Source organism: Artemia franciscana, chromosome 6, assembly GCF_032884065.1.
Source record: "Artemia franciscana chromosome 6, ASM3288406v1, whole genome shotgun sequence".
NCBI classification, from domain to species: Eukaryota; Metazoa; Arthropoda; class Branchiopoda; order Anostraca; family Artemiidae; genus Artemia; species Artemia franciscana.
The window spans coordinates 3411747-3437846 of NC_088868.1; the positions used below are offsets into that span (position 1 = coordinate 3411747).

At 34.6% G+C, this 26100-nt stretch overlaps 1 protein-coding gene across 2 annotated transcripts in view; it reads right to left on the reverse strand.

The window, feature by feature from the left end:
- Positions 1-558: 558 nt before the first annotated feature.
- Positions 559-26100, reverse strand: part of LOC136027921 (uncharacterized) — a 50300-nt gene continuing 24758 nt past the window's right edge. For both annotated transcript variants that reach the window (XM_065705364.1, XM_065705363.1), the window contains exons 6-10: positions 24154-24468; positions 20961-21091; positions 15978-16186; positions 11369-11535; positions 559-832 (exon numbers count right to left, since the gene is read on the reverse strand). In XM_065705364.1, coding sequence (XP_065561436.1) covers positions 614-832; positions 11369-11535; positions 15978-16186; positions 20961-21091; positions 24154-24468 — 1041 coding nt within the window. In that variant the 3' untranslated portion in view covers positions 559-613. The remainder of the gene's footprint in view (positions 833-11368; positions 11536-15977; positions 16187-20960; positions 21092-24153; positions 24469-26100) is intronic.

The following is a 26100-nucleotide window of genomic DNA, read 5'->3' on the forward strand; positions in this document are numbered from 1 at the left end:
TAATTCGTAAGTTACTTATAATTATTACTAATAAAAACATTCATAAAACGATAAAAAGTTCTAGTTGCCTTTCTAAGTAACCAAAAATTGGAAGGCAACTAGACCTCCTCCCCCACCCCTTTCTTTATCAAAATGGTCCGATCGAAACTATGAGATAACCATTTAGCAAAAAAAATGATATGCAAATTTTATATCAATTATTCATGTGCGTTGAGCCAAAATCAAAACATGCATTAATTCAGAAATGTTCAGAAATTAAATTTTAAAAACAAGTTTTTTTAACGCCAAGTAAAAAGCAACATTGAAACTTAAAACGAACAGATATTATTCTGTATATGAAAGGGGTTGTCTCCTACTCAACGTGTCGCTCTTTATGCTAAAGTTTTTTTTGTTTTAAAAAGTAAGGTTATGAGAAAGAGTCAAACTTTAGCGTAAAGAATGAGGCGTTGAATAGGGAACGATAGGGTTTCATAGAAGCCCTTCTTCTTTGTAAATCATTTCGTCGAAAATGAGCGGTTATGGTGGGAATCAACTTCATACGTCTATTGAAAAAAAAAATTAAATATAAAAACTCCTTTATTTTAGAAGGCTTTTTCCATCTAAAAATTAATTTTCATTTGATTTTTATTTCATTTCTGCACTCTTCGATTACACCCTCGATATGTTTTTCACAAACTTCTAATAGCTTATGGGAGCTCATATCAGCATCTTTATGTAGCCTAGCATAATTCTTAAGTAAACTATAAAGCTTCGTTCCACAAACTTGGTATAGTCTATCTTTTGTTCCAATGCCACGGCCCTTTAAGCACTTGTATATTACTCGGGAGAAATCCTAAAAAGAAAAAAAAGTTAATTTATAAAATGAGCCATGTTTTAATAACTGTGAAAACTATAGAGTAATATAAGCGTGTTCTACAGGCAAAATAGATCCTTAAGAAGCTGAAGCACTGAGGACTGTGAGTTCATGTGAGTTCTAGGCTAAGAATCCGCCGCTTTTCATCGTTTTTTTAGTTTTTCATCGGTATTTCGCTTTTCATCGGCTTTCGCATCAGTATTCACTTACACCACAATCAACTTACCATCTCTGCACTTTCAACAATGTAAAAATTTTACAAAAAGGTTTTATAACTTCTTTGTTCCACTTGTACCATAATCAACTTATCATCTCCAAACTCCCAAAAATCTCAAAATTTCTTAAACTTCATCAGTGAGGTCTATCATCAGTGAGGTCTCTTCATCGAAGAGGTCTCATCATCAGTAAGGTCTCATCCTCAATGAGGTCTCATCATCATTGAGGGCTCATCATCAATGAGGTCTTATCATCAGTGGCGCCTCATCATCAATGAGGTCTCATCATCAATGAGGTCTTATCATCAGTGGCGCCTCATCATCAATGAGGTCTCATCATCAATGAGACCTCACCATCAGAGAGGTCTCACTTAGCCGCCAGATAGCTTGTTTAATGATACAGAAAAGGCTCCCAGAATCAACAAGAACCTGCTAGTCGTTCAGTATCTTTAAAGAAAGATTAAAGCTTATCATTGAGTTTTTTTGTTGTTGTGTTTTTAGTCCCCTAGAGTTAAAGTTTATGGATTAGGTTTAGTATTTATTTGATATTGTAAACGGATCTGATATTATTCTGCCAAGGCTGCAGTTTCAGAGATTTTGGATATGCGAAAATAGATCTTGTTTTTTCTTTGCAATCTGTATTGAATATGTTGTTTCTGTATTGAATATGTTGTTGTATTGAATCTGTATTGAATATTTTGTTGAATATGTTATTGAATATGCTGTTTCAGTGTATTAGGTCTTTTTTGCTATTCTTTACTATCCTGTTGTTTTCTGGCTAGGGAGGCTCACAAAGAAAACTTAAAAAAAAAAAAAAAATTTCTGATTTATGTTATGTTAAATACATCCTTTAGAAATAAATAAGCAACAGCTCTGAATCTTGTTTGAAGAATCTTAATTGACAGAGAAGTGGACATACATCCACGTAGCCTGGTACATGCCACGTGGCGTGGATAAATCTTTAAAAAAAGAATAACTGAATATGGTTCTCTTGGGGACAAAAGTGTTCAATGAGGGTAAAATTAAATTTATTTTTTGCATAATATAAAACATGATTACATGATCCAAATAGAAATTCGGCAGACGTTTTGCTGGCAAAAGCAAAATAACACTGAATCTCATCCGCTCTAACTGCAGTTAAACAAAGACTATAAGATAAAAGAAAGAAAAACAACACAAGATAAGAAAGAAAATTTGGAGTTAGTTTTTACTAGGGTCAATTAATAGATTTAGTTCCTAGTTGGCTATTTAAAAATTTAATCGTTTCAAGACACGGCAGAATCAGATATCATCTCTTGTGTTTTTGTGAGATAAGATACAAACTACTTCACCCACGTGCAGTCTAATAAACAATATAAGATGTACACTAGAAAATACACGATCCATCTGAAGTTATAACATATATTTGAATCAATAATAACAGTGTAATTTATTCATAACTCGCTGCTATAGACATGAAAATGAGGCAATGAAACACAAAGAAAAACAAATAAAAAAGAACAAAAAACTTGTATTATTTTTGTATGAAGACCATGGATTTAAGATTCTTTTTTTTTCTTCTCTTAGAAAAAGTTGAATTTTCTACTACTGAAGCTTTATAATGAAGTCTATAAAACGTGATGAGTAGCAATAAAGGATAAAGCTGAACAAAATAACTTTTTGTACCATTTTTTGTATCATTTTTTGCAATATATTTAATATTCTCTTCTTCTTGAAGGTGTCGGATTAAATAAGAAATTGGAATTTTTATGGTTAGCATAGCTCTTTAAAAATGACCTACCGTTATGGTTAAATAGATCACATTTCGGTTAAAGCCAAAAATATTCTTGTTTCTTCTATACACCTATGTGTAAAGGAATAAAATTAGGGGACAAAAAGAGAAATAAAACAATAAAAATAACTTATATTCTTGACACTATTTTGAAAATAACCGAAACTGAAAAAAATCCAAAAACATAGAAACTACGCAAACTGTATGGCAGTGAATTACAGAAAAATCCTTTCTGTCGGTTTAATCTGTAAATAAAGAGACATATCCATCAGGGAGGTACTATGGGGAGAGGTACTAAAAGCTAACCCTCTTTCCCCCTACAAAGGTAAATTTCCTGAATTATCAGAAATTTCTTACTAAATTTGTTAAATGATTTTCAGCTATCCCCCCCCCAAAAAAAAAAAAATCCTGTGTACGAGCCTGGTACTCATCTCCAGAAATGAGTCGTAAATTGTAGGCTATGAATCACTTTCACGAAAAGGTTAAGTATAAGGCCTTATTTCTAGGAATTCCTGAAATACTTGTAAAATACATGAGCACTTAACAGCATTGTTGTTTTGAAAGAAACTCATTAGACTTGTATTGATACCTCGTCACTTCTTCTTTTTTTTTTTTTTTTTTTTTTTTTTTTTTTTTTTTTTTTTTTTTTTTTTTTTTTTTTTTTTTTTTTTTGTGAGAAAGGAACGCTTAAGAAAATATTATCCACCGCCATTTTTGGAGGATTTTAATATTTTCGGCAAATAGGGCATAGACTACAAGTCTTGGACAGACGAGGTTCTTGCCCTTTTACCCAGACACACCGATGTACAAAAATGTAGAGAGAAGATTGTTCACAACCAAAATATTTTGGCAGTTTTTTTCAATTGGAATTCAATTGGAAACTGCAAGTTCTAGAGTCTTTTTAATAGTAAAAAGTGATTAGAGGGCAACCAGCCCCTCCCTACGCCCATCATTTTCCCCAAGTACATCCAATGAAAACTTTGAGATATCCATTTCGTTCAGCGTAGTTGAAAGGTCCAGTAATTGTATCTTTGAAGATTACAGCCCTTTTTATGGAAAAGTGGCCGTATAAACTTTTCAGGGGGCACATTGGAATGGAAATTAGAAACTCTAGAGCCATTTTAATATTCAACAGTCATTGGAGGGAGACCAGCCCCCCAGACCCATAATTTCACCAGTTAAATCCAATCAAAATTTTGAGATAGTCGTTTTGTTCAGAGTAGTTGAAAGCCCCACTAACTATGTCTTTGAAGATAACAACAACCCCCACAGACCAGAGGTCAGCAGTTGTAAGTCATGTCCCGGAAGCATATAAGGTTTTTTGTGGAAAGGGTGGTCGTATAAACTTTTTAGGCTGTTGGTTGCATTGGCAATCAGAAGTTCCAGTGAAATTTGTACTAGTCAAAATTGATTGGAGAGCAACCAGTCTCCTCCTTCCATATCCATTATTTTCCCAAACACACCGAATCAAAATCCAGAGATAGTCATTCAGTGTTAAAATCTATCTCCCTTTGCAAAAGTCAAGAGTGTTCGGACGGCGGAAAATCTTCTTCCCCCAAATGTTTCCGACCAAAGTTTTGAGATAGCTATATATGAGCATAAAATTGCCTTTTTCAACTGCAAATCAGAAGTCCTAGTGTCGTTTTTAAAAGTCAAAAGTCATGGGAGGGCAACTAACCCCTCCTACGTCTTCTTTTCCCGAAATGCATTCAATAAAAATTTGAGAGCTATTTTTTCGCAATAATCTGAAAATCATATAACAAGGCCCTTGGGGTTGAAACAGCCCCTCAGAACCTAGGGGTAAGGGTTGACGGGTTGTAAAATATACCCCAAATGCATAAAAGGTTTTTATGGAAGGCTTGGTCGTATAATCTTTAGAGGAGGCTCATTTCATTTGAAATTGAAAGTTCTGTCCCCTTCCCCTCCGACACACTTTTTTACCCAAACGTATCTGACTGAAATTGTGAGATAGTAATTTTGTAAAAGATAGTCCAAAGAACGTATAACAAAGACTCCAGGGTTGAGACAACCCACTAGATTCCTTGAGCAAGGGTTGTAAGTTGTGCCCTGGGGAAATACAAGGTTTTATTGAATAGGTGGCCGTATAGCCTTGAACAGGGCTCATTTGATTGGAAATTGGAAGTTATAGTGCTCTTTTTGAGTGTCAAAAGGTAATTGAGAGTAACCAGCCCCCTCTCCACGCTCATCATTTTCCAAAACAAACATTCAATAAAAATTTTCAAATATCTATTTTCATCGGTATTGTTAATAGATCCAATAATTATGCGGATGTCAACCCCCCTCACAGCGCCTAGAACAAAAGCTGTAAGATAGGCAATTCGTTTACTGTTTACATATAACACATTTTATTGGGAAAGGTATGCATGTTTGACCTTTACTTTCCAAAAAGACAAAGGGCATTCGGGTGAGCCTCAGAAAAATATCATTGAAACTTTTAAAGGAGCTAATTCGATTCAAAATTAAAAGTTCTGGTGCCTTTTATAAAGGTAAAAAGAGATTGGATGGCAAGCAGTCCTCCTCCCAAGCCTATTCATTTGCCACATATCCACTGAAAATTTTGAGACAGCTTTTTGTTCAGCATAGTAGAACGTCTCAGCAATTATGTCTCTAGGGATACTGGGTAAGTCAACGCCCCATAATAATGTAATTAACCCATTATGCTTTAAAACTAAATCAAAAAGCACTGTACGTATGGTTGCCAATAACAAACCTCAGCAATTTATAAGGAACGACTGGGTGTACTAAATTGGAAATTGCAAAAGTGTATCCACGTTGTTGAAGAGCATAGAATGAATTTTTTGGGAATTGCATAAAGCTTAATTTTTCAGGTTAAATTGAGGGGGTACAAAATGAAATTAAAGAATACTATTTATTTCAGGATTAAAAATTGTTGAAAAAGTTTCTCAAACATACAAATAGCAAGCGAAACTATGTATTCTTATAGAGATGAAAACAAAAATTCTAAAAAGTATTTTTTTTCCCATAAAAAGATTATTTACATAAGAAACGAACAGAAATCAATTTAAAGAAGTCTTTCCATAAAACAAGTTTACGGTTCATTAAACCATCAATGAGCATAATTTGCACTTTTCCATTAAATTCAATCCTTGCACCCCCTCCCCTCCCCCACATTTCCGTGAATTGGCACCATTAAAATACCACCAACTAGGGCTTTTCTCTTCCTCAATAACTTTCATACAAAGTATGACGTCGCTATAATCCTATCATGTATCTCTTTCGCTCTTTAAATGCATTTAAATGTGACGTCATTCATGTGAAAAATATTTTTTTTCAACATTCAGGCTCTAAAGTGTAGTTAGCTAAAGGATACACGTCCTGCCCATGGCCCACCAAAATATTGCCATGCCCCACTGGTGGGGCATCTGCCAACCGATGGTAATCACAACTCTAGACGGTTGGCCAACAAGAACCATCTTTGGCAATCTGTCATCATTCATGGGCAGAACATGTACTAGCCCTCTCAAACTTTCTCTAATTATAGCTCTAGAAAGTGGGATTGAACCACATCTTAAGTAGAGCTTACAGTTTGAAATTAGCTATAAAAACTTTTCCTACGAAATATATTTTTTACAGAAATTAGATTTCTTTATCGGATGTTTAAAATTCTTTATCGGATGTTTAATATTGAGATTCTTTGTTGAATGTGCTTGGAGAATTAACAGGCTTTAGACAAGGCTGCTCATCCTCAAATTTCATTTGACCCTAAAAAGGGCATTAGAACTTTTCTTTTCCTAAATAAACCCCTTTAAAAGTTTCTATGATGGCGATGTGCTGCCTATGATATTACTTATATGCCCTTTTGAAAACATATATACTCATAGTTTTTTCGTTTAACTACCACTACTCCCCAAAAAATTTCCATTTTTTTCCCAAATTTTTTACCTTAATAGTTTTAGTAGCACTAGTAACAAAGTAGGAGAAGCAGCATAATCAGTAGTAGCAATAGTTTTGGTGGCAGCAGTAGCAGTATAGAGTAATAACAGTAGCAATAGTAGAAATGATAGTAGAAGCAGTAGTAGCAGTAGAAATAGTAGTAGTAAGATACAAATATTGCCTCTTGGTTAGTCCAACATCAACCACGAAAAGTCCTGCAAAATTCAACTTCACATACCTGGTCGTTGCTAAAATATCGCTGATACGGCTTTTTGACAACTAGCATGCAAAGGAAGTGTTGTGATTCATTTCAACTCCCCCCTCAATATTTTCTGAAATTTTCCCCTTCAAACACTTTGCCATAGTTGTAAGAGTAGTCACGGTTGTAGTAGTAGGTGTATTAGTTCTAGAAATAGTTGTAGTACTGGCAGTATTAGCTCTAGCACTAGAAGCAGCAGCACCATTTACGTATTATTATTTGGTCAGTTAAATACACCCATAATTAAGGCGTAGAAATTCAAACGTAGGACAATTAGCCATTGATATAACATTGCCGATTTGGCCTTTTGATATGCAGTGAATCCGTAGTGTGTTTTAATTCAGCTGAACTTTTCCCTCAAACTATTACTACTACCACTAACAACTTACCGCAGCACCAAGCCCCCTGAGACCAACACAGCTGCATACGCTCCTCCTCTATCCCAATCTATTCCAAGCCTCCCTCTTTACATCTTCTCAGGATGTTCTTATTTCCCTTCAATCTTTCTTTATGACATCGTTGCACCCCAATCACAGACGACCTGCTTTTTGTTAAGCCCTTGATGGTTGGCTAAAAAAGGACAATCTTCGCCAACCTCTCATTTTTCAGCAGGCTGTCATCCTTCATCCACAGAACGTGCCCAAGCCCTCTCAAAGTTCTTTTTTTATTGTAGCCCTAGAAAGCGGGATAGAACCACATTTTTCATACAGACTACTGCTTGAGATACGGTCAGTTAGCCAGGTGCTCCAAACAGTCCATAGAAAATTTCTCTGAAAAATATTAAACAAATCTTCATCTGCTTTTCGGAGCACCCATGCTTCAGAACCATATTTGACCACTGTCACCACTGTAGCTTCCAATATTCTAATCTTGGTTTACAGACTTATCTTTCTATTCTTCCATACTTTTTTTTAACTGTGAAAAAAAAACACCCCGAACTTTGGCTATTCCACTTTTAATATTTTCACTGCTCCCACCGTCTTTACTAATAATACTACCAAAGTAAATGAAGCTATCCATATGATCAATCTTTTCGTTACCCCGTGCAATCATATTAATACTAGCATTAATAATAATGCTAGGCAGTATTCATATTAGGTAGTAGTATGCAAATATTGTATTTTAATAGCGACGAAGACCACACTGCCTGTCCATAACAAACAAACACAAAGAAAAAACAATAGGGAAAATCTTTTCAAGACAGTAGAAATAAATTCTGTGAATATTTCGGCCCTATGTCCAGAGGCCGTCTTCAGCACAATACGAGAAAGAGAGAGAGAAAAAAAAATATATATAAATAAACTTATATTAGAATAATGTAAAGTTTATTTATATACATTTTTTTTCTCTCTTTCTCGTATTGTGCTGAAGACGGCCCTTGGACAAAGGGCCGAAATATTCACAGAATTGATTTCCAAGTCTTGAAAAGATTTTCCCTATTGTTTCTACTTTGTGTTTGTTTGTTGTATTTTAATCGGTTGAAAATCCCCCTCATGATGCCTTTTACGTTCCAGCTTGATACAGTGAGCTATTCTAAAGATATAGCGTCCAAACATTGCCTTTTGGTCAATTGACCTACCCTTTAAGCATTCCCTGAAAGTACAGGCATAATATCCTAGATATTATGTTCCTGAGAGTACATAATATCTAGAGTACATAATATCATCCCTTTAAGCATTCCCTGAAAGTACAGGCATAATATCCTAGATATTATGTTCCTGAGAGTACATAATATCTAGAGTACATAATATCATCCCTTTAAGCATTCCCTGAAAGTACAGGCATAATAACCTAGCCAATTCCTGAGATACACCCATTCAAAAATCTACACGCAGATAGTATGTTTTGATTTAGTTCAAATTTCTCCACTATATTCTTTCAAATATTCTCCTTGCTACCATTGTTTTAAATGTATGAGTATTGTAGCAGAAGTGATAATAGTAGGAGCAATGGTAGCATTAGTAGTCTTGTATTAATTTTAGCAAAAACAATAATAATAGTAGTATTGTTAGCAGTAGTAGTACGTACATGTTGCATTTTGGCCAGTTGGACATCCCCAATAATTCCCAAGAAGTTTCAGGTCAATACGATAGGCCGTTTCAAAGATATTGCTGATACAACGTTTAGAAAATCGGTATGCACATAATACATTTTGAGTTAGTTCAAATACAGCGATTTAGATACACCGTTTAGACAATCACTATGCACATAATATATTTTGATCTAGTTCAAATTTTACCTAAAATTTCCTCAAATTCTTACTGCAATACCCTCAGCCTTGGTAGTACTCACTATAGAAGCTGTGGTTGTAGTAGCTGTAGCAGTAGTGATCACCCCCTCTTTTCATTTCCTAGAAGTTCCAAACTAATACACTCAGTCATTCATGAGTTACGCCCTTTTGACTACTCTTATACACATAACATGTTTTGATTTAACTTAAAAATTGTTAAATGTGTTTTGATTTAGTATCCCTCAACATTTTCTGAAAAATTCGCCTGAATGAACTTTGTCTTTTTGGAAACAAAAGGTCAAATACCCCACATTTCTCAACAACAAATACTATATGTAAACAATGGAAAATCATATAGCTTACAACCCTTGCCCCTTGGGCTTTGGTACGGGGAGACGGTATCTGGTTGACATCCAAAAAGACATAGCTACTTGGCGTTTTAACTATACCAAAAATTGCAATCTCAAAATTTCGATTCAATGTGTCTGGGGAATTGATGGGCGTCGGAAGGTGGCTGTTTGCCCTCCAATTACTTTTGATTCTTAAAAACGGCACTGGGACTTCCAAATTCCGCTATTGCACTGCCTATAATATGGTCGTCAAGTTGGATACCCAAAACAATCCTTAGGTAATTTTGGCGGAAAACGTCTAACAAAAAATCCTACGTTTTTTAGAACGCCCACGCTTCTGAACCATACTTGACCGCTGTCATCACTATAGCTTCTGATATTTTAATCTTGTTTCACAGACTTATCTTCTTATTATTCTCAACTTTTTTCAACTGTAAAAAAATGCTCTGGGTCTTGGCTGTTTTACTTTAAATTTCTTAACTGCGCTCACTGTCTTTACTAATATTACTACATAGGTAGGGGAAACTGTCAAATTGATTGATCTTATCATTGTCCAACATCACCTCCTCACTTTTACTTATTCTTAGTCTTAACGACTTAGTCTTCTTGGCATTATTTTTCAAATTTAGTCTTGCACCCTAAACTCTTAAAACCTCTAAAAATTTTGCTAACGTTTATTTGGCTAATTTGGCTAACAATTAGGCTAACATTTCATAAGGGATGCTTAAATAATCAGCTTAATCTAAATCTAGGAGAGTTTTACGTTCCAAATAGATCCCGTGTATTTCCATAGCAGTTGATGTGCTCCTTAAGACTAAGTCTATCAAAAGGATTTATGTAAATGGAGTTTACCCTATTTAACTTCTGATTCAAAAAGAAGCCAAATAGTAATCTTATTTCCTGCCTTGGCTGGAGCAATATTATCTCGTGCAATTAATAATTATTTCTACAATAACTCCCTGCTGATTTTGCCCCGTCGTTCGGCTCGTCGCTGGTCTGGAATATACTGAATTCTGTTTGTAAGATCCAAAAGGGAAAGGTTTCAAGTTAGGTATCAAGTGCTATTCATTGCAATTAAATATAAGCTGAATGATAAAACTCCTATTGATCAATCCCAAAATTCAGAACAGAAATTAAAGAAGCAAATATTATTTATTTATTTTTGTTTGTTCAACATTGATGATGTCCGAGAGAGCAAGGGTTCGAATCCTTGTGTACCCAAAAATATGGTTTGGGACAGGGGTCAATGAAATGACTCTGTAAGCTCAGCCAAAGTCGACCCAGCTCTAAATGGGTACCTGGAGAAATCTGGGGAAGGTAGACAGGAAGGGTGTGCGAAAGCACAGGATGGTTGGCCCATCCCATTGCCCTTCCTGGCTGAAGGGCCAAGAAACAGAGATGAGACCCGCCAGAAGGGACTGTAAAGTCCAAAGCTGCATTCCTTACCGTTACCTTTACCATTGATGATGTAATATCAAACTTACGATATTTTTATTTTGTGTGTTTTGTTTTTGTGACCCCTGATGGGATGGCCCCCCACGCTCCTCTTGCCCAGCATTTCTTTCATTCCCTTTTTTATCCAATTCCTTGCAAGAGTTAGAAAAAAAGATTATTTTACGAACATCGAGCAGAAATTACTAATTGACAAAGCCTTTTTTTTGTTAATTCAGCGATGAATAGCAAATTTCAGTCAACAAAATTCCTCATCATTAACTATGATCGTAAAGCGGAATACAAACCCTGTTACATCAAGGTTAATTTTTAAGAGCATTTACCTCTCTCAACTGGTGATTACGCTCTGCTTTAGTTAGTTGACGAGATTCAGACGCAGGAAAATTCTGTTGAACCCCAGGAGCGACTGTTTCTCCACTATGCTTCCTTTTTCTAGGACTTCTTCTAAGAGGCAGAGGACTGCTGGCTGATTGCTGTCTTGTTAAACTTTCTAAAGAATAAAGTAATACAATATTAACTCTTATAAGCAACTTGTTAGCACGATGTAAAGATAATACAAGTTAAAAAATGATCTATTTCAACAAATGAGTGACTAAAAAATTTCTACGTAGGATATTTAATTCTTGTCAAAAATCAAAATAAATTCAATCAGGAATTCAGAACGGCCATAAAGTTGAATACACAATTAAAGCATAAAATTAAAGCACAGATATTATAAATAAACAGAAATTATTACATACATGAGGGGAGCTGCCCTTTCCTTAACCCCGCCTTTTAAGTTACAGTCTAAAAGTTCATAATTAAAAAACTTTTCATTCGAGTTCAGCGACCCATGTGTTTAAGCACACTTTTTTTTATAGAAACCTGACAAGAAATCAAACTTTACTGTAAAGAGTGAGGGTTGAAAAAAGAACAGCCCTCGTCCCCCCCCCCCAAACCTACGAAGTAATTGTTGTTTAATGTAACTTTCAATTGAGAAAAGTTGTTTTTATATTTGCTACCTGATTATTTTTCAAATCATCCTAGGCAATCCCCTTCCCCTTATACAAAATTTCCCCTAACGAAAGTAAAACAGTTCAAAATAGGGATGAAATCTTTTTATTGACAGTGAATAGATATAAAAATTATTTAACTGGATATTTCGAACAGCAGTAAAACTGCTGATGATGAATACTGTATATGTGTTCGAAACATCCAGTTAAATAACTTTATATCTATTCACTGTCAATAAAAAGGTTTCATCCCTATTTTGAACTGTAATACTTTCGTCATAGAAAGGCAGTGTAGTCATCGAAGTTATCTACGTAAAATTTCCCCTGAAAAATTCCCCCGAAAACTTTACTCTGAACCGAAAATTTTCCCAGTGGAAAATTCCTCTCTAGAATATTGTCTCCACTCCCCCCCCCAACCCCGAAAAACGGTTTGCCTCCCTATAAGACACACTAGGCTGAGTGTGAACAAAGAACTGTATACCTTGCAGCCCTTTCGTTAGGTACTATGTGTCATGTCATCATTTTTGGAAACTAAGGCCAAAAAATTGAAAAAAAGTACCAAAAAAATTGCAGAGCATTTATTTTATCATACGTAACAGATACATACTTGAATCCAAGTTTCTAGGGGTATAATAAAAAAAAATTCTGGGGCGGAAAATTTAGGTTAGATTGAACAGATGATGCATTTTCACAGATAACAATTGTGGAAATTTAATCGGGGTTAAGGGGGCAAAAATAGGAAAAACAAAATACTCAAAACATGTTTCTATCATACATAAAGAATAATGCTTCAATCCCAGTTTCTAGGGGTGTAATGGCATTTTTGCTTAGGACAGTTAGGCCACGTGGAAAGGATAATCCCTTACTATAAACTAGACTTTTGAAAATTGAGCCAGGGCTTAATAGGGCAAAAATTTTAATAAAAGGTACAGAACATTTTTCAATGAGACATGTAAGAAACAGCCTTCAATCCCAGTTTCTAAGGGTCCAACGACAAACTATTTAGGGCGTGTAGGCCGCATTGAACAGGTGAAACATTACCATAAGCTGAAAATTCTGAAACCCTGTCTAGAGCTAAAAAGGGCCCAACTTGAAAAAGAACAATCTTCAATCAAACGTTAAAAAGCATACTTAAATCTAAGTTTTTAGGGGGTTTAATGTTTTTAAATGTTTTTAAGGTTTGTTTGTTTGTTTTTTTATTATTATTATTATTATTATCGTTATTGTTATTATTATTATTATAATTATTATTATTACTTTTAAGGGTGGTTTGGCCAAGTTGAATGGATGATACATATTCACAGGCGTTTTTTTAAAACTAAGTCGAGGCTATACAGAGCAACAATTGTAAAAATGTACGCAGTATTTTTGAATTATATGTGTAAGAATCATACTTCAATCCAAGTTTTTAGGAGTGTAAAAACATCTTTCGGTGGACATTCACGCCCAGTTAAAAGGATAGTGCATTATCATAGACTGACTTTTAAAAACCCGGCCGGGGCTAAACAGAGCAAAATTTCCCAAAACAGATGCAAAAAATATTGTTAATCGTACGTGTAGGAAACGTGCTTCAGTCTTAGTTTCTCGGGGGTTTGAGGCGAAATTAATTGTAGGCCGGTAAGGCCACGTGGGAATGATACGGATGCTACTTCACCAAACTGGACTTTTGAAATCCAGCCAGGACTAAACTGGTAAAAATATTTTTAATCGTACGTGTAGGAAACATGCTTCAGTCTTAGTTTATCGGGGGTTTGAGGCGAAATTAATTGTAAGCCGGTAAGGCCACGTGGGAATGATACGGATGCTACTTCACCAAACTGGACTTTTGAAATCCAGCCAGGACTAAACTGGTAAAAATATTTTTAATCGTACGTATAGGAAACATGCTTCAGTCTTAGTTTCTCGGGGGTTTGAGGTGAAATTAATTGTAGGTCGGTAAGGCCACGTGGGAATGATACGGATGCTACTTCATCATGCTGGACTTTTGAAATCCAGCCAGGACTAAACTGGTAAAAATTGCAAAACAAAATAAAATCCAGAGAATACTTCTCAATGAAACCTTAAAAAAAAGCATACTTCAATCCCAGTTTCTAGGTATATAAGATTTACGTTCGATACCAAAGCAATATTCTAGAACTACTGGGTCAATACGATCACCCCTGAAAAAAAAAACCGAATAAACACGCATCAGTGATCTTTCTTCTGGGAAAAAAATATTAAATTTCACATTTTTGCAGATATGAGCTTGAATCCTCTGCAGCAGAGTTTTTTGATACGCTGAATCTGATGGTGTAATTTTCATTAAGATTCCATGATTTTTAGGGGTTTTTTCCCCTTGTTTTCAAAAATAAGGTAAATATTCTCAGGCTCTTAACTTTTGATGGGTAAGACTAAGCTTGACGAAACTTATATATTTGAGATCAGCATAAAAATACAATTCTTTTGGTATATCTTTTGGTTTTTGAGATCAGCATAAAAATACAATTCTTTTGGTATATCTATTGGTTTCAAAATTAGGGTAATTAGAGTTTAGGTTACTATTGAGCTGGGTAACTCCTTACTTACGATTCGTTATCACGAACTGTTTGATTTCAGCATAATAGGACTTATTTTCTTCAGGTCTTAAGTTTTCACATGGCTTTTGTTTCCGAAAACCATAAATTTTCATAAAAAAAAGCTTTATTTGTTAATTTGATAGAAAGCGAATTTTTGATGAAGGTTCTGAGATAATAACTTAAGCATAAGAGGATTTTATTTCTTCAGGTCTTAAGTTTTCACATTGCTTTTGTTTCCAGAAACCTTAAATTTCCAGAAAAAGCTTTTGTTAATTAATTTGAGAGAAAGCAAACCTGGAGGAATGTTCTGAGATACTAATTTGAGCATAATAGGACTTTATTTCTTCAGGTCTTAAGTTTTCAATTTGTTTTTTTTTTCAGGAAACCTTAAATTTTCAGAAAGAGCTTTTATTTGTTAATTTGAGAGAAATAAAACCTTGATGAAGGTTCTGAGGTACTAACTTAAGCATAAACGGACTTTATTTTTACAGGTCTTAAGTTTTCACATTACATTTTATTTTGAAAATATAAATTACTATATAAAGCTTTTGTTTGTTAATTTGAGAGAAAGCGACCCTGGATGAAGGTTCTGAGGTACTAATTTAAGCACAATGGGACTTTTTTCTTCAAGTCTTAAATTTTCACTTTTCTTTTAATTTTTTATTTTTGCCAGAAAACCTTAAACTTTCACAAAAAGCCTTTGTTTGTTAATTTGAGAGAAAGCAAACCTCGATGAAGGTTCTGAGGTACAAATGTAAGCATAATAGGACTTTGTTTCTTCAAGTTAGGTCCTAGTCGAGTGGATTGATGTACTGGATTTACGAGCTTTGTCCGAGAGGACGAGGGTTCAAATCCTAGTATACCCAATTATTTGGTTTGGGACGGGGGTTATTGGCGTGACTCTGTCAGTTCAGCCAGAGTCGACCCAGTTCTAAATGGGTACCTGGAGAAATTTGGAGTAGGTAAACAGGAAGGGTGTGCGAAAGCACAGGATGTTTGGCCCCCGAAGCCCCATTGCATTTCCTGGCTGAAGGGCCAAGAAACGGAGATCAGCACTGCAGGTAGGGACTGTAAAGTCCAATGTCATATTCTTTACCTTTACTTTTTTTTTATTTCTTCTAGTCTTAAGTTTTCACTTTACTTTTTTTTTCAGAAAACTTATATTTTCAGAAAAAGTTTTTGTTTTTTAATTTGAGAAAAAGGAGACCTGGGTGAAGATTCTTTGGCATTAATTTAAGCATAATAGGACTTTTATCTGCTTTAAAGAGCTAAAGTCAAAATGATTTTCAACAAAACAGGAAAAGTAGAATATACCATTGTGTACATTCATTCCACTAATGCTTAGTAATGTCAACGTAGAATAAACAATATTGGGGTATACTTACTTTTATCAGCATCACTTGAAACCTGTTTCTGGTAGACCAGGTTCGAAACAGATTCAACATTTTGAGACTCCTGAGTACGTCGAAGAATAAAGCACCCGTATCCGGAATCCAAAGGATTACAAGAAGACTCAGTCTCCCGCCCAGCAACCTTTTCATGAATTTTCCAGCATTCAGCTTCTTTTAATTCTGAGTCTTTGTCAATATTATAACTAAAAAGAACGTTCATGGTAAATATTTCATAAAATGGTGTTATTAGAACACAGGTTCGCGCAGTACATTAGAACCGGAGGGAGCGGGGGGGGGTTGAACGAATGCCTCAAAAGTGGCCTCAAAACCCAGTTCACACGATTAATAAATCAAATGTTGAATGCAAAGAAAAATTCGCTTCCCAGCTCAAAAATGCTTCTGCCAAGAACTGGTGGAGTGTTATCAAGAGGACTTATCAACATCACAAGGAGATTCAATTTATTCCCTAAGAGTAAACGATAGAAATATTATCCAAGACCCGTAAGCAAAGACCAAACCTTTTGTAAGGCATTTGCCGAATTCTTAAATTTGCAAGACGAAGACAAAGAAGCTCCTAATGTCCAGGATCGAACCGATGCAGGATTTGATCATATAAACTATTTTACTCTAAGGCCCTTTAGGTTCTACAGACTGTTGACACGACCAAATCTATGGGATCTAACAATATACCTAGCATTATGTTGAACACCCGCAGTGCCAAATTGGCTGGTTCTTTGCCATAGCTTTTCAACGTTTGTTTTTCTTCTAAAACCTTTCCTCACATATGGACATCTGCATACACAATTACCATACCTAATCCAGGGTGATCCAATTAACATGACCCTTATAGGCCAACAATCTCTTCTCCTACTCAGGGAATATTTACAAAGGGGTTTCAGATCAGTGTACAATCCGATTATCTTCAAGCTGGATGGCCGAGAACGGAGTGGTTGAAGAGCTTCATCCGGCGATAGACTTTGATCAGGAATGATCTTTTTGAGAGAGTTATCCCTAAAAGTTTCTCTGTTGCCTTTTTCAAAATAAGATTCAGTAATCATCTAAAAACCTCAATAAAAGATAAGCAACAAATCAGATTCTTAATCAAACAAGGACCCAAAAATTTACGAATGAAAAAAAAATCATCCTCTTAACATTCCTTGAAGTTCCCACTTAAAAACCACAGTCTTCTCAAACAGACACAGGATCAAACATTGTTGGAATAGTGCGCATTTCATTTGCGAGATTTAGTCTCCTATGATGGGCGCAGGAGCTAAAGGATGTGAAAGGGGGATATGCAATTTAATATTAACGATACAGCTGGCAACAAAGCTGAGCTTATTACTCACCATGACATACCCAAACGCTTGTTTACAGTGGAATACTGTCCTCGGCATTAACTCATTGCTGAAAGTCTTAGTAAAAGCTGAATCTACTACTTAATTTACAATTTTTTGAGGCGTATGCAAAGTTTATTTGTGTATTGTATCAGATCAACGACGCTTCTTGACTACTAAGGTCCCTGCTTCGGCCCTGCAATGCATTGCTGCAGTATGATTCGATCTCTGGGTCCCGTATTACCAAGCTAAAGTCAGACCCACTGCGCCACCACAGGACAAGTTTATTTGTGTATTTTGTATTGTTTGTCAATTTAACCGAGTAATGTCTTTGCTAAATTGTAACTTCTCTTCGTTATCGCTTGAAGAAAAATGTCTTATGGAGAATTAGGGAAGGAACAGGTTATCTTTACTTTTTAACCACTTGATGCCTTATCAGGTGAAAGAGCGCTTGCACCGGATCGGGACAGTTGTACTTTTAGATATTCTGTGAATTATTAGTCCAAAATGTGCTCGTTCGCAGGCTCAGCGATGTAAAATGGCCAAACGTATGGTTACTAAACCAGTTCTGTAAAAACCATCTGTGTTAACCCTGATGTATTTCATAACGTTATTAAAAATACTAATGTATCCATTCTATTTGGTTATAACAGGCTAAAAAAAATATTAGGTCCCTGAAGGGGTTCCAAAGCTCCCAATAGCTCCTTAAAGAGCTGTTCTCAGTTTTTTTTTTTGTCAAAAAAAAAGTTCGTTATTTTCTACCATAATTGAGGAATGAGCCACAAGGGAAATAAATGACAAAATTAATATTTTTTTCATAACTGGATTTGTAATTCATTCGAACTGAAACTGATATTACTGGAATGAACTGAAATTACACTGAACAGTAAATCCAAACAGGAAAAAAATAGACATCAATTAACCTCTGGTAGAATATATCAAAATCAAATAACTAAGAATAAGAGAACAAAAAAATCCAAAAACATTTTGCATTTTGACTAGAAAAAAAAGAAGCAACGCCTTCAGCTGCTCTATTATATTCTCTATTATATTATATTGTATTAGCTACTATATTATAAACTGGTATTCCTGGAATGAACTAGAATTACACTGAACAGAAAAGCCAAAGAGAAAAATACATACAAGTTATAAATTATTCTTGACACTGAATCTATCGAGTAGAATATATCGAAATCAAACACTTAAGAATAAAAGAACAAAAAGTAATCAGAATACATTTTGCATTTTGACTAGAAAAAAAGAAGCAACGCCTTTAGCTGCTCTATTATATTCTAGAAAAAAAAATGAAAAAGGAAAATAAAATAAAAATAGAATAAAAAAGAAAGAAAATAAAAAAAAAGAAAAAAAAAATTCCAGAAAAAAAAATATTCTAGAAGAAAAAGAAACAGCTTTGGCTGCTCTATTATATTCTAGAAAAAAAAGAAAAAAGAAAAATAAAAAAAAATAAAATAAAAAAGCAAAATAAAATAAAAATAAAATAAAAAAGAAAGAAAAAAATTCTAGAAAAAAATATATTCTAGAAAAAAAAAACAGCTTTGGATGCTCTATTATCAACATCAAGCCGTTTAAGAGTTTTGAATAGGCTAGTAGCCATTTAAGCAACAATCTTGTTTGTAAGGATTGATTAGTCTTGTAATGTAATAGTCTGGTTAGTTTTTGGCTGGACTGTCGTTTATGATATAAAAATTAAAAACATTCTACAAAAGATACAACTCTTTTTACGTAAAGCACTAATGACACACCGGCCTTTAAAAGATTTTAAAGTGGGAGTAAGTAGCCCTAAACAAATTCGTGATAATTTCTGTTTTTTAAACTAAGCTTGACTATTTGTTTCATTTTCTGTTCACTTTAGGATGTACTTATTCTTCTATAGCAGTATATAACATCTTTATATTTACATGATTTCTTCATTTAATTTCTGGTTTTTCAGTTGTGGGTTTTATTTATTTAGTTTTAGCAATTACTGTTTATTTTAAGTTTGAACTTTTAAATGACATAACTCCTGTTGATCTTTTGTCAAACAGTTCGTGGTAACGTCGTGGCCGTTTAGGTGCGGGTGGACGTACAGTTCCTGTTTATTTTACGTTTAAACTCTTAAAAGACATAAATCCTACTGGTCTATGATCAAACAGGTCGTGGTAGGACGTTTGGACGCGTGGTAACGTGTAAGTGTGGACCGACTGAGCCGAAAAGTAACAGAAACTCTAAAAAACAGAATTTTGAAAGAATTAAATACGTCAAAAGAACTGGCTTTTTTTACTGATTCCAAATATATATAGCTCATTAAGTTCAATGTAACCCATCAAAAGCTAAAAGCCTGGGAAAATTTGCCTAATTTTCGAGAAAAAGAGAAATAAACCCCAAAAAATTCAAATGATCTTAACGAAAATTGCACCCTCAGAATCATCATATTACAGAATTTCAAACCCCTCCAAAAAATGTGGATTTTTTCTTTTTTATCATAAGAAACATTACGGATATGTTTTTATTTGTTTTCAGTGGCAACTGTATCAAACATATAGTCCTAGAAGATCTCTCCTGCCTATTTTTCACCTAAACATATCTGACCAAAATTGTAACATAGCCAATTGGTTCGGCATAGTTGAAAGATCTAATGGCTATGATTTCGGTAATGAAACGACCTCCATAGCCCCTGGAAAAGGGCTTCAAGTTAAGTAATTTGCCCATACTGTTCACATATAGAATTTTTTATTAGGAAATATACGGGATTTTTAGGGGTAGTTTTCTGCGGGAAGAGGGATTTTCCACCGAGAGCATTTACCATGGGGAGGAAAGTTTTCGGGGGGAGTTTTACGACGAAAAAGTTACAAAGTAGGGGGGGGGTTCCAAGCATGATTTGAAAAAACACCCGGAAATTAGATAAAAACGAGTTTTTCATACAGAAAGAGGAGTAACATTGAAACTTAGAACGAACAGATATTATTCAACCCCTGCTCTTTACGCTAAAGTTTGATTTTTTTCCCCCGTAATTCTTTTGCTAATGCTACTCTAAGGCCAGAAATTTTCAAAATAATTCGGGTTCGTTTTGAGTTCTACTGTGATTCTTGCTTTCACTTTTAAGAAAGTAATTTTTTCGTTTTTTTTGTTGTATGGATGTTTACTCTACTTTGAGAAACTAAACACTTATATTTACGAAAATGCTATCCTACCTTCGTTTATTAATATAAAATAGCCCTTACAACACCCCTTTTACTGTGGTGGTCCGGTGTGTTTGGGCTTAGCTTGGTAATAAGAGACCCAGCGATTTTTTTTTCTTTTATTACAACTTTTTAGAGACCTATAGCAAAATGAACAATCAAAACATCAAAGCTAATTTTTATCTGTAATAGATTAGGTTAGGTTTAGGAATTTCATTGGAAGAAAAGGATGTAGGGACTTAGGCTTTGTCATGATTTAGCTGAGCTTGGCGTTAATCATAAAAATATTTATAACTATCATAGAAAACCCCACCCCGCCCAGAAAAGACTCAAGATTTCCTCACGCTCATATTTTTGGGAAGCATTTATAACTGAGGATAAAGGAATACAAAAACATGTGAACATTTTGGATCACAATCAAGGCTGCATTCCCGTCAAGAAGATACGAATGCCTTTAGATTTACCATATTCCAAGAGATTTGATTTTCCCCGAATATGCGTCAATCCATTTTGTACTAGCTGCTATTTCGTCTGAAACACTTGGTCTAACACGTCTTCTTGGACGAAGTTTTGCAAGAACTGACGAATTTGCGTCCTGAAAAATAGGAGATTTTAACAGTTGGTGTGGATTCCCCAGTTAGTGTAGTAAGTAAACGTTTTGAACACAGTGAAGTTCCTTTAACAATTAATGTTGATTTATTGGGGGGGGGGAAATCTAGTTCACTGTTTTTGAGCAAAAATGGGAACAATTTGGACCAGAAAAAAAGAGCATAAAATAAATAAAAAGACAAAACGGAATTAAAAATTTTAGAATGAAACAAAACCCAAATCGGACGAATTAAAAAGCTATCAATGGAGAAATTATCTTTAAAAAAAATATGACCATGAACTAATTCAGTTTAACTTCAAATTTCACAGAATTCTTGTATTTATATATAAACTCAATTATATTTAAATTCGTCTTGGAGTATTTAGTTTCCATAGCTTAATCTATAAATTTGTTTGTAATTCTAAATGATGATTATTAGTCTTCACTTAAATAAAGCAAACGACCTTCTACATCTCAGCTCTTCTGGGATCGGATTCCATATCTGCGCACAAATTATAATTGAAGCAAAATCTGATCTTTGAGTTAGGGTTAAAAGTAAGGCATGACAGTCGTTGAAGCGACTCCAGTGACAAATATTCTTCGTTTTTTACTTAGTAACAAACATCTTCCGTGTTCACCATCGAGCTCAGTTTTTACCAGTGCGATTCAAAGGTTGATTGCAAGATGAATGAACAATATTTTGAATGGTATTTTATCAAAGAATTGATAAAATGCGAGGTGTTCTTTCATTACTCCAAGATTCTAAAATAGCTTTAGTTTCACTGAATGGATGTGATGCAGGAATAACAGGCTCTTATCAAGGAAGATTCCCAGGTATTTTTTTAAAAGCCTTTCTAGTCGGGCAATAAGACCTCAATGTAATTGGACATCACATATAACCGGATGGACACCCCCGACCCAGGAAAACAATAAAACACAAGATTTCCAATACTAATAATTAGTCAGTAAAAACTCATCCAGCAATATGCCTTTTAAAGGGCATCCCTCAATTGAAACATGAGCCTTGTCTTATCGTTTCACAGCAGCCAAGCGAAGCACCCTTGTCAAATACTACCTCCTTGTAAATACTATATACGGTGCCTTTTCTGTCTTGTCTTATTTTCTGTGTCCTGTAAATACTGTGTCTTTTCTCCTCTTGCATAGTTCACTTCAGAGCGTTAGATTTTGTTGTTCTTTTTTTTCCTTTTTCTGATTTTCTTTTTTGAGCACTGAGGACAACTTGGCGGAAGTCCTTTTCGAAATATTTGTACAGTGCCTTTTCTGTCTTGTCTTATTTTCTGTGTCCTGTAAATACTGTGTCTTTTCTCCTCTTGCATAGTTCACTTCAGAGCGTTAGATTTTGTTGGTTTTTTTTCCTTTTTCTGATTTTCTTTTTTGAGCACTGAGGACAACTTGGCGGAAGTCCTTGTCGAAATATTTGCTTGATTTTCGTCTTTCATATTTTGCTACTTGTTGACAAAATCCTCGTTTTTTCACCTATTTGATTTTTCCTCTTTTCATTTATTATTTCCTTTCTTGGTTTCGTACGTCAGATACTACCAGCTCCTTCAAAGCAACGTCATATTCAGACAGAAGAGAAACTACCCTTTTTTTAATTGACAAGAACATTGAGAAACAATATTTGTTTTGGAAAATGTGTACCAGAACTACACTAGACGGAGTAACGGTGAGAGTGGAGAGAATGGAAAGATAAATTTAGAAAATATTGATAAATGTATGAAACAAGAGAAAATAAAAGGTCAGGCCTAATAAATAACAAAGACATTAATTAAATAAATGGAAAATAGTCCACAACTACATTGAATTTAAATTCAACTATACAAGACAAGCTACCAAATAGCGTCGAGGTTGTTTTCTATCCTTCTATTATGTTTGTTGTTCAATGAAATTACGGACCTAATCAGGGTCGGCACATCCAACCCTTGGAACTGTTCCAAAATTTCCTGCCCATAAAAGGAAATTAAGTATGTGTTTAGCAAATCCAAAATACATTTTTCTGTAAATTAGATTATTAAGTAATTTCCAATAGGGGCAACAAAGAATGTGGGAAAGCGAAAATATTTTAGCTTTTCCAATAGAAAATACTTGCCGAAACAAATATTTTTCTCTTATATCTTTTTCTTTTTAGACTGTCGGAAGTTTGTTGGAGCTGAAAACATATGGCTTCTAGGCTCGAGCTATGGCGTGAAATTTTATCAAATTGGGTAACAGAACGACACAGAAGAGAAAAAAAAAAGTAATATCTTCTTCACGGTGTTAGTTTTTGATGGCCTTTATATGATGCCTGCATATTTTCCTGTGTTTATATAAGGAAGGAGAGGTTAACTAGTGGGGGCTAATATATTCTATAAAAAAAAATATAGGGACACCAGAAACAACACGGAATTCAACCAACAGTGCTAGGTGAGATAACAATAGAAAGTTTACTTTCTATTTTCAAAAAATTAAATTCAATACAAATTATCATTACTTATACATAGGGACACCAGAAACAACACGGAATAATTAAATAATCATCACTAAAATGTATAATTCAACCAACAGTGCTAGGGGATTTAAAAATAGAAAGTTTACTCTCTTTTTTTTAAAAATTGAATCCAATACAAAAAGATCATTATCTATACATACGGACACCAGAAAAACATGGAATAATTAAATAACTAACACTAAAAGTCATAATTCAACCAACAGTGCTAGGTGAGATTACAATAGAAAGTTTACTTTCTATTTTCAAAAAATTGAATTCAATACAAAAATATCACTACTTATACATCGGGACACTAGAAACAACACGGAATAATTAAATAACTAACACTAAATGTATAATTCAACCAACAGTGCTAGGTGATTTTAAAATAAAAAGTTTACTTTTTATTTTTTAACAATTGAATTCAATACAAAAATATCATTATTTTTACAAAGGGACACCAGAAACAACATGGAATAATTAAACAACTTACACTAAAAGTTATAATTCAACCAACAGTTCTAAGTGAGATAACAATAGAAAGTTTACTAATAGAAAGAAGTTGAAACGTCATGAATACCTTAAAGATTCGTACGGCTTCGGCTGTACTAATTGAGAAAACTCTTGAATCTCCCTGATGAGAAAGTGTGTACAACTGAGAGAGCTGCTTGTTCCTCTTATCCAATACATCTGAACTAGGCCAAGAAGTTCGGAGTAAAGAGCCTTGATATTCTTCTTCTTTGTGAGAATTCATTACATGAAAGTCTTTTGAGCGAGTTTTCAAGACGTTCAGCATCAATGGGACATGACTACTTCCAATGCTAGTTTTTAGTTGAGTGAGCTCAATTACCGCTCTCATAGGAATAGATGGTAGTTGATCAAAGATAGATTTTTCCTTAAAAGAAAATAGGAAAATGATATAAATAATGTAAACAACGACAAAAACTACACAGCCTTTCCATTATATAAACAATAAAATGATTAAATAACGAGGAGTTTTCATGTATTCTATGTGTACTCTATTTTATTTTTATTTATTCCTTTTTCAGAGGACAGCTTAGATATAGAGCCAAAATCTTCATTCGGACCATTTTCCGTCTCTACTTGGTTTTGCTATTCTTCACCTACAGCTGAAAACAAAGAATTAAATTGGTTTTTACACCGATATTGGAAAAATGTATCAAGTGAGACTTTCGGCACAGTCTGTGAGGAGATGCTGAGCAAAATCAATCAATCTTCTAGGCGATCGTGCTGTGCAGCCACAAAGTGAAAAGAATACCTTAATTAAGCTCACATTCTACTTGGCACAAACAAATCACGCGCTGATGTAAGCTGAAATAAGCGCTGTTCTACTTTAGAGTGTTCCTATAAAGTCTCAGCACGAAGACTGGTTAAAAAATGGGATTCTTGTAAGTGTGTGTAATTCGGCTAGGCTCTGGCTTTCGGTTTGGACTTATTGTCGTCACCCGTAAGATAGCTTAGTAAATCACTTGAGACTCCGTACAAAACGGAAATTCAATAAGATACTGAAAAACCAGAAGTTAATGCTGATTCATAAAAATGTAATCAGTATTACTGAAGACCCCTCCAAACTCTGGAATTATAGCAAGCCTGCCAAAGCCAAGGATACCAGTGTACCTAAAAAAGTGGATTTAATATTTCAGGAGCGAGTTCAGTGCAACCAACAAAAGCCCAGAGGAGGTTTTTGAAAAACACCTAGACTTCGTTGTTACAAATAAAACGAAATCTTATCTGTCTGTGTCGCCAGGTGTTGTACACTCTTTGATTCAAAAATTAAAGAAAAAATCTTTCGTTGATGTTAACTGTATTTCAGTAAGGCACCTGCAACTTACAGGTCCTTTAATCGAGCATCATTTAGCTCTAATTTTCAGAAGGTCCAGGTCCGCGGTGTAGCCTCTATGAAATTTATGTCAGACAAACAGCCCCCATCCTCAAAAATGGCAAACAAACTCTCCAATATGCAGTCCTTATCGCTCCATTACCGTCTCATATAGTACGTTAAAGCTCATCGAGTCATTTGTGATAATACACATTGAAGAAAAATGTTCCACTCATCGGCACTTCGAGTAACAGTGATCTGTGGGCACTTCGGAAACAGTGAGAGTGTGTCAGCTTAGGCTAACAACACACTCTCTTTCTACTTGTAAATTATTATTATTATTTATTTTCGACCCACAGTATACAAAGGTATAATGCGTGGAGCAACACGAAGAAAAAAATATAAAAATACAGGACAAATCAAAATAGAAATCACAAGGAAACCAGTCACAGAAATACGGATACAAGTGGCATTTGAAAGCTTTCAGTGTAGTGCTTCCAGTTTTACTGTAATATCAGGAACAAGAAATTTGTTAATAAGAAACAGTTTTTGTTGTCCAAAGACGAAGAAATCAACAAAACTTTGCAAAATCTAAAATAATTAATCTGGATTCTTTTTAATTCTTATTTCTTAAGAAGGGGAAAAATTCCAGGAGCATAAAGAATTGAATGGTCCCAAAAAGCTGAG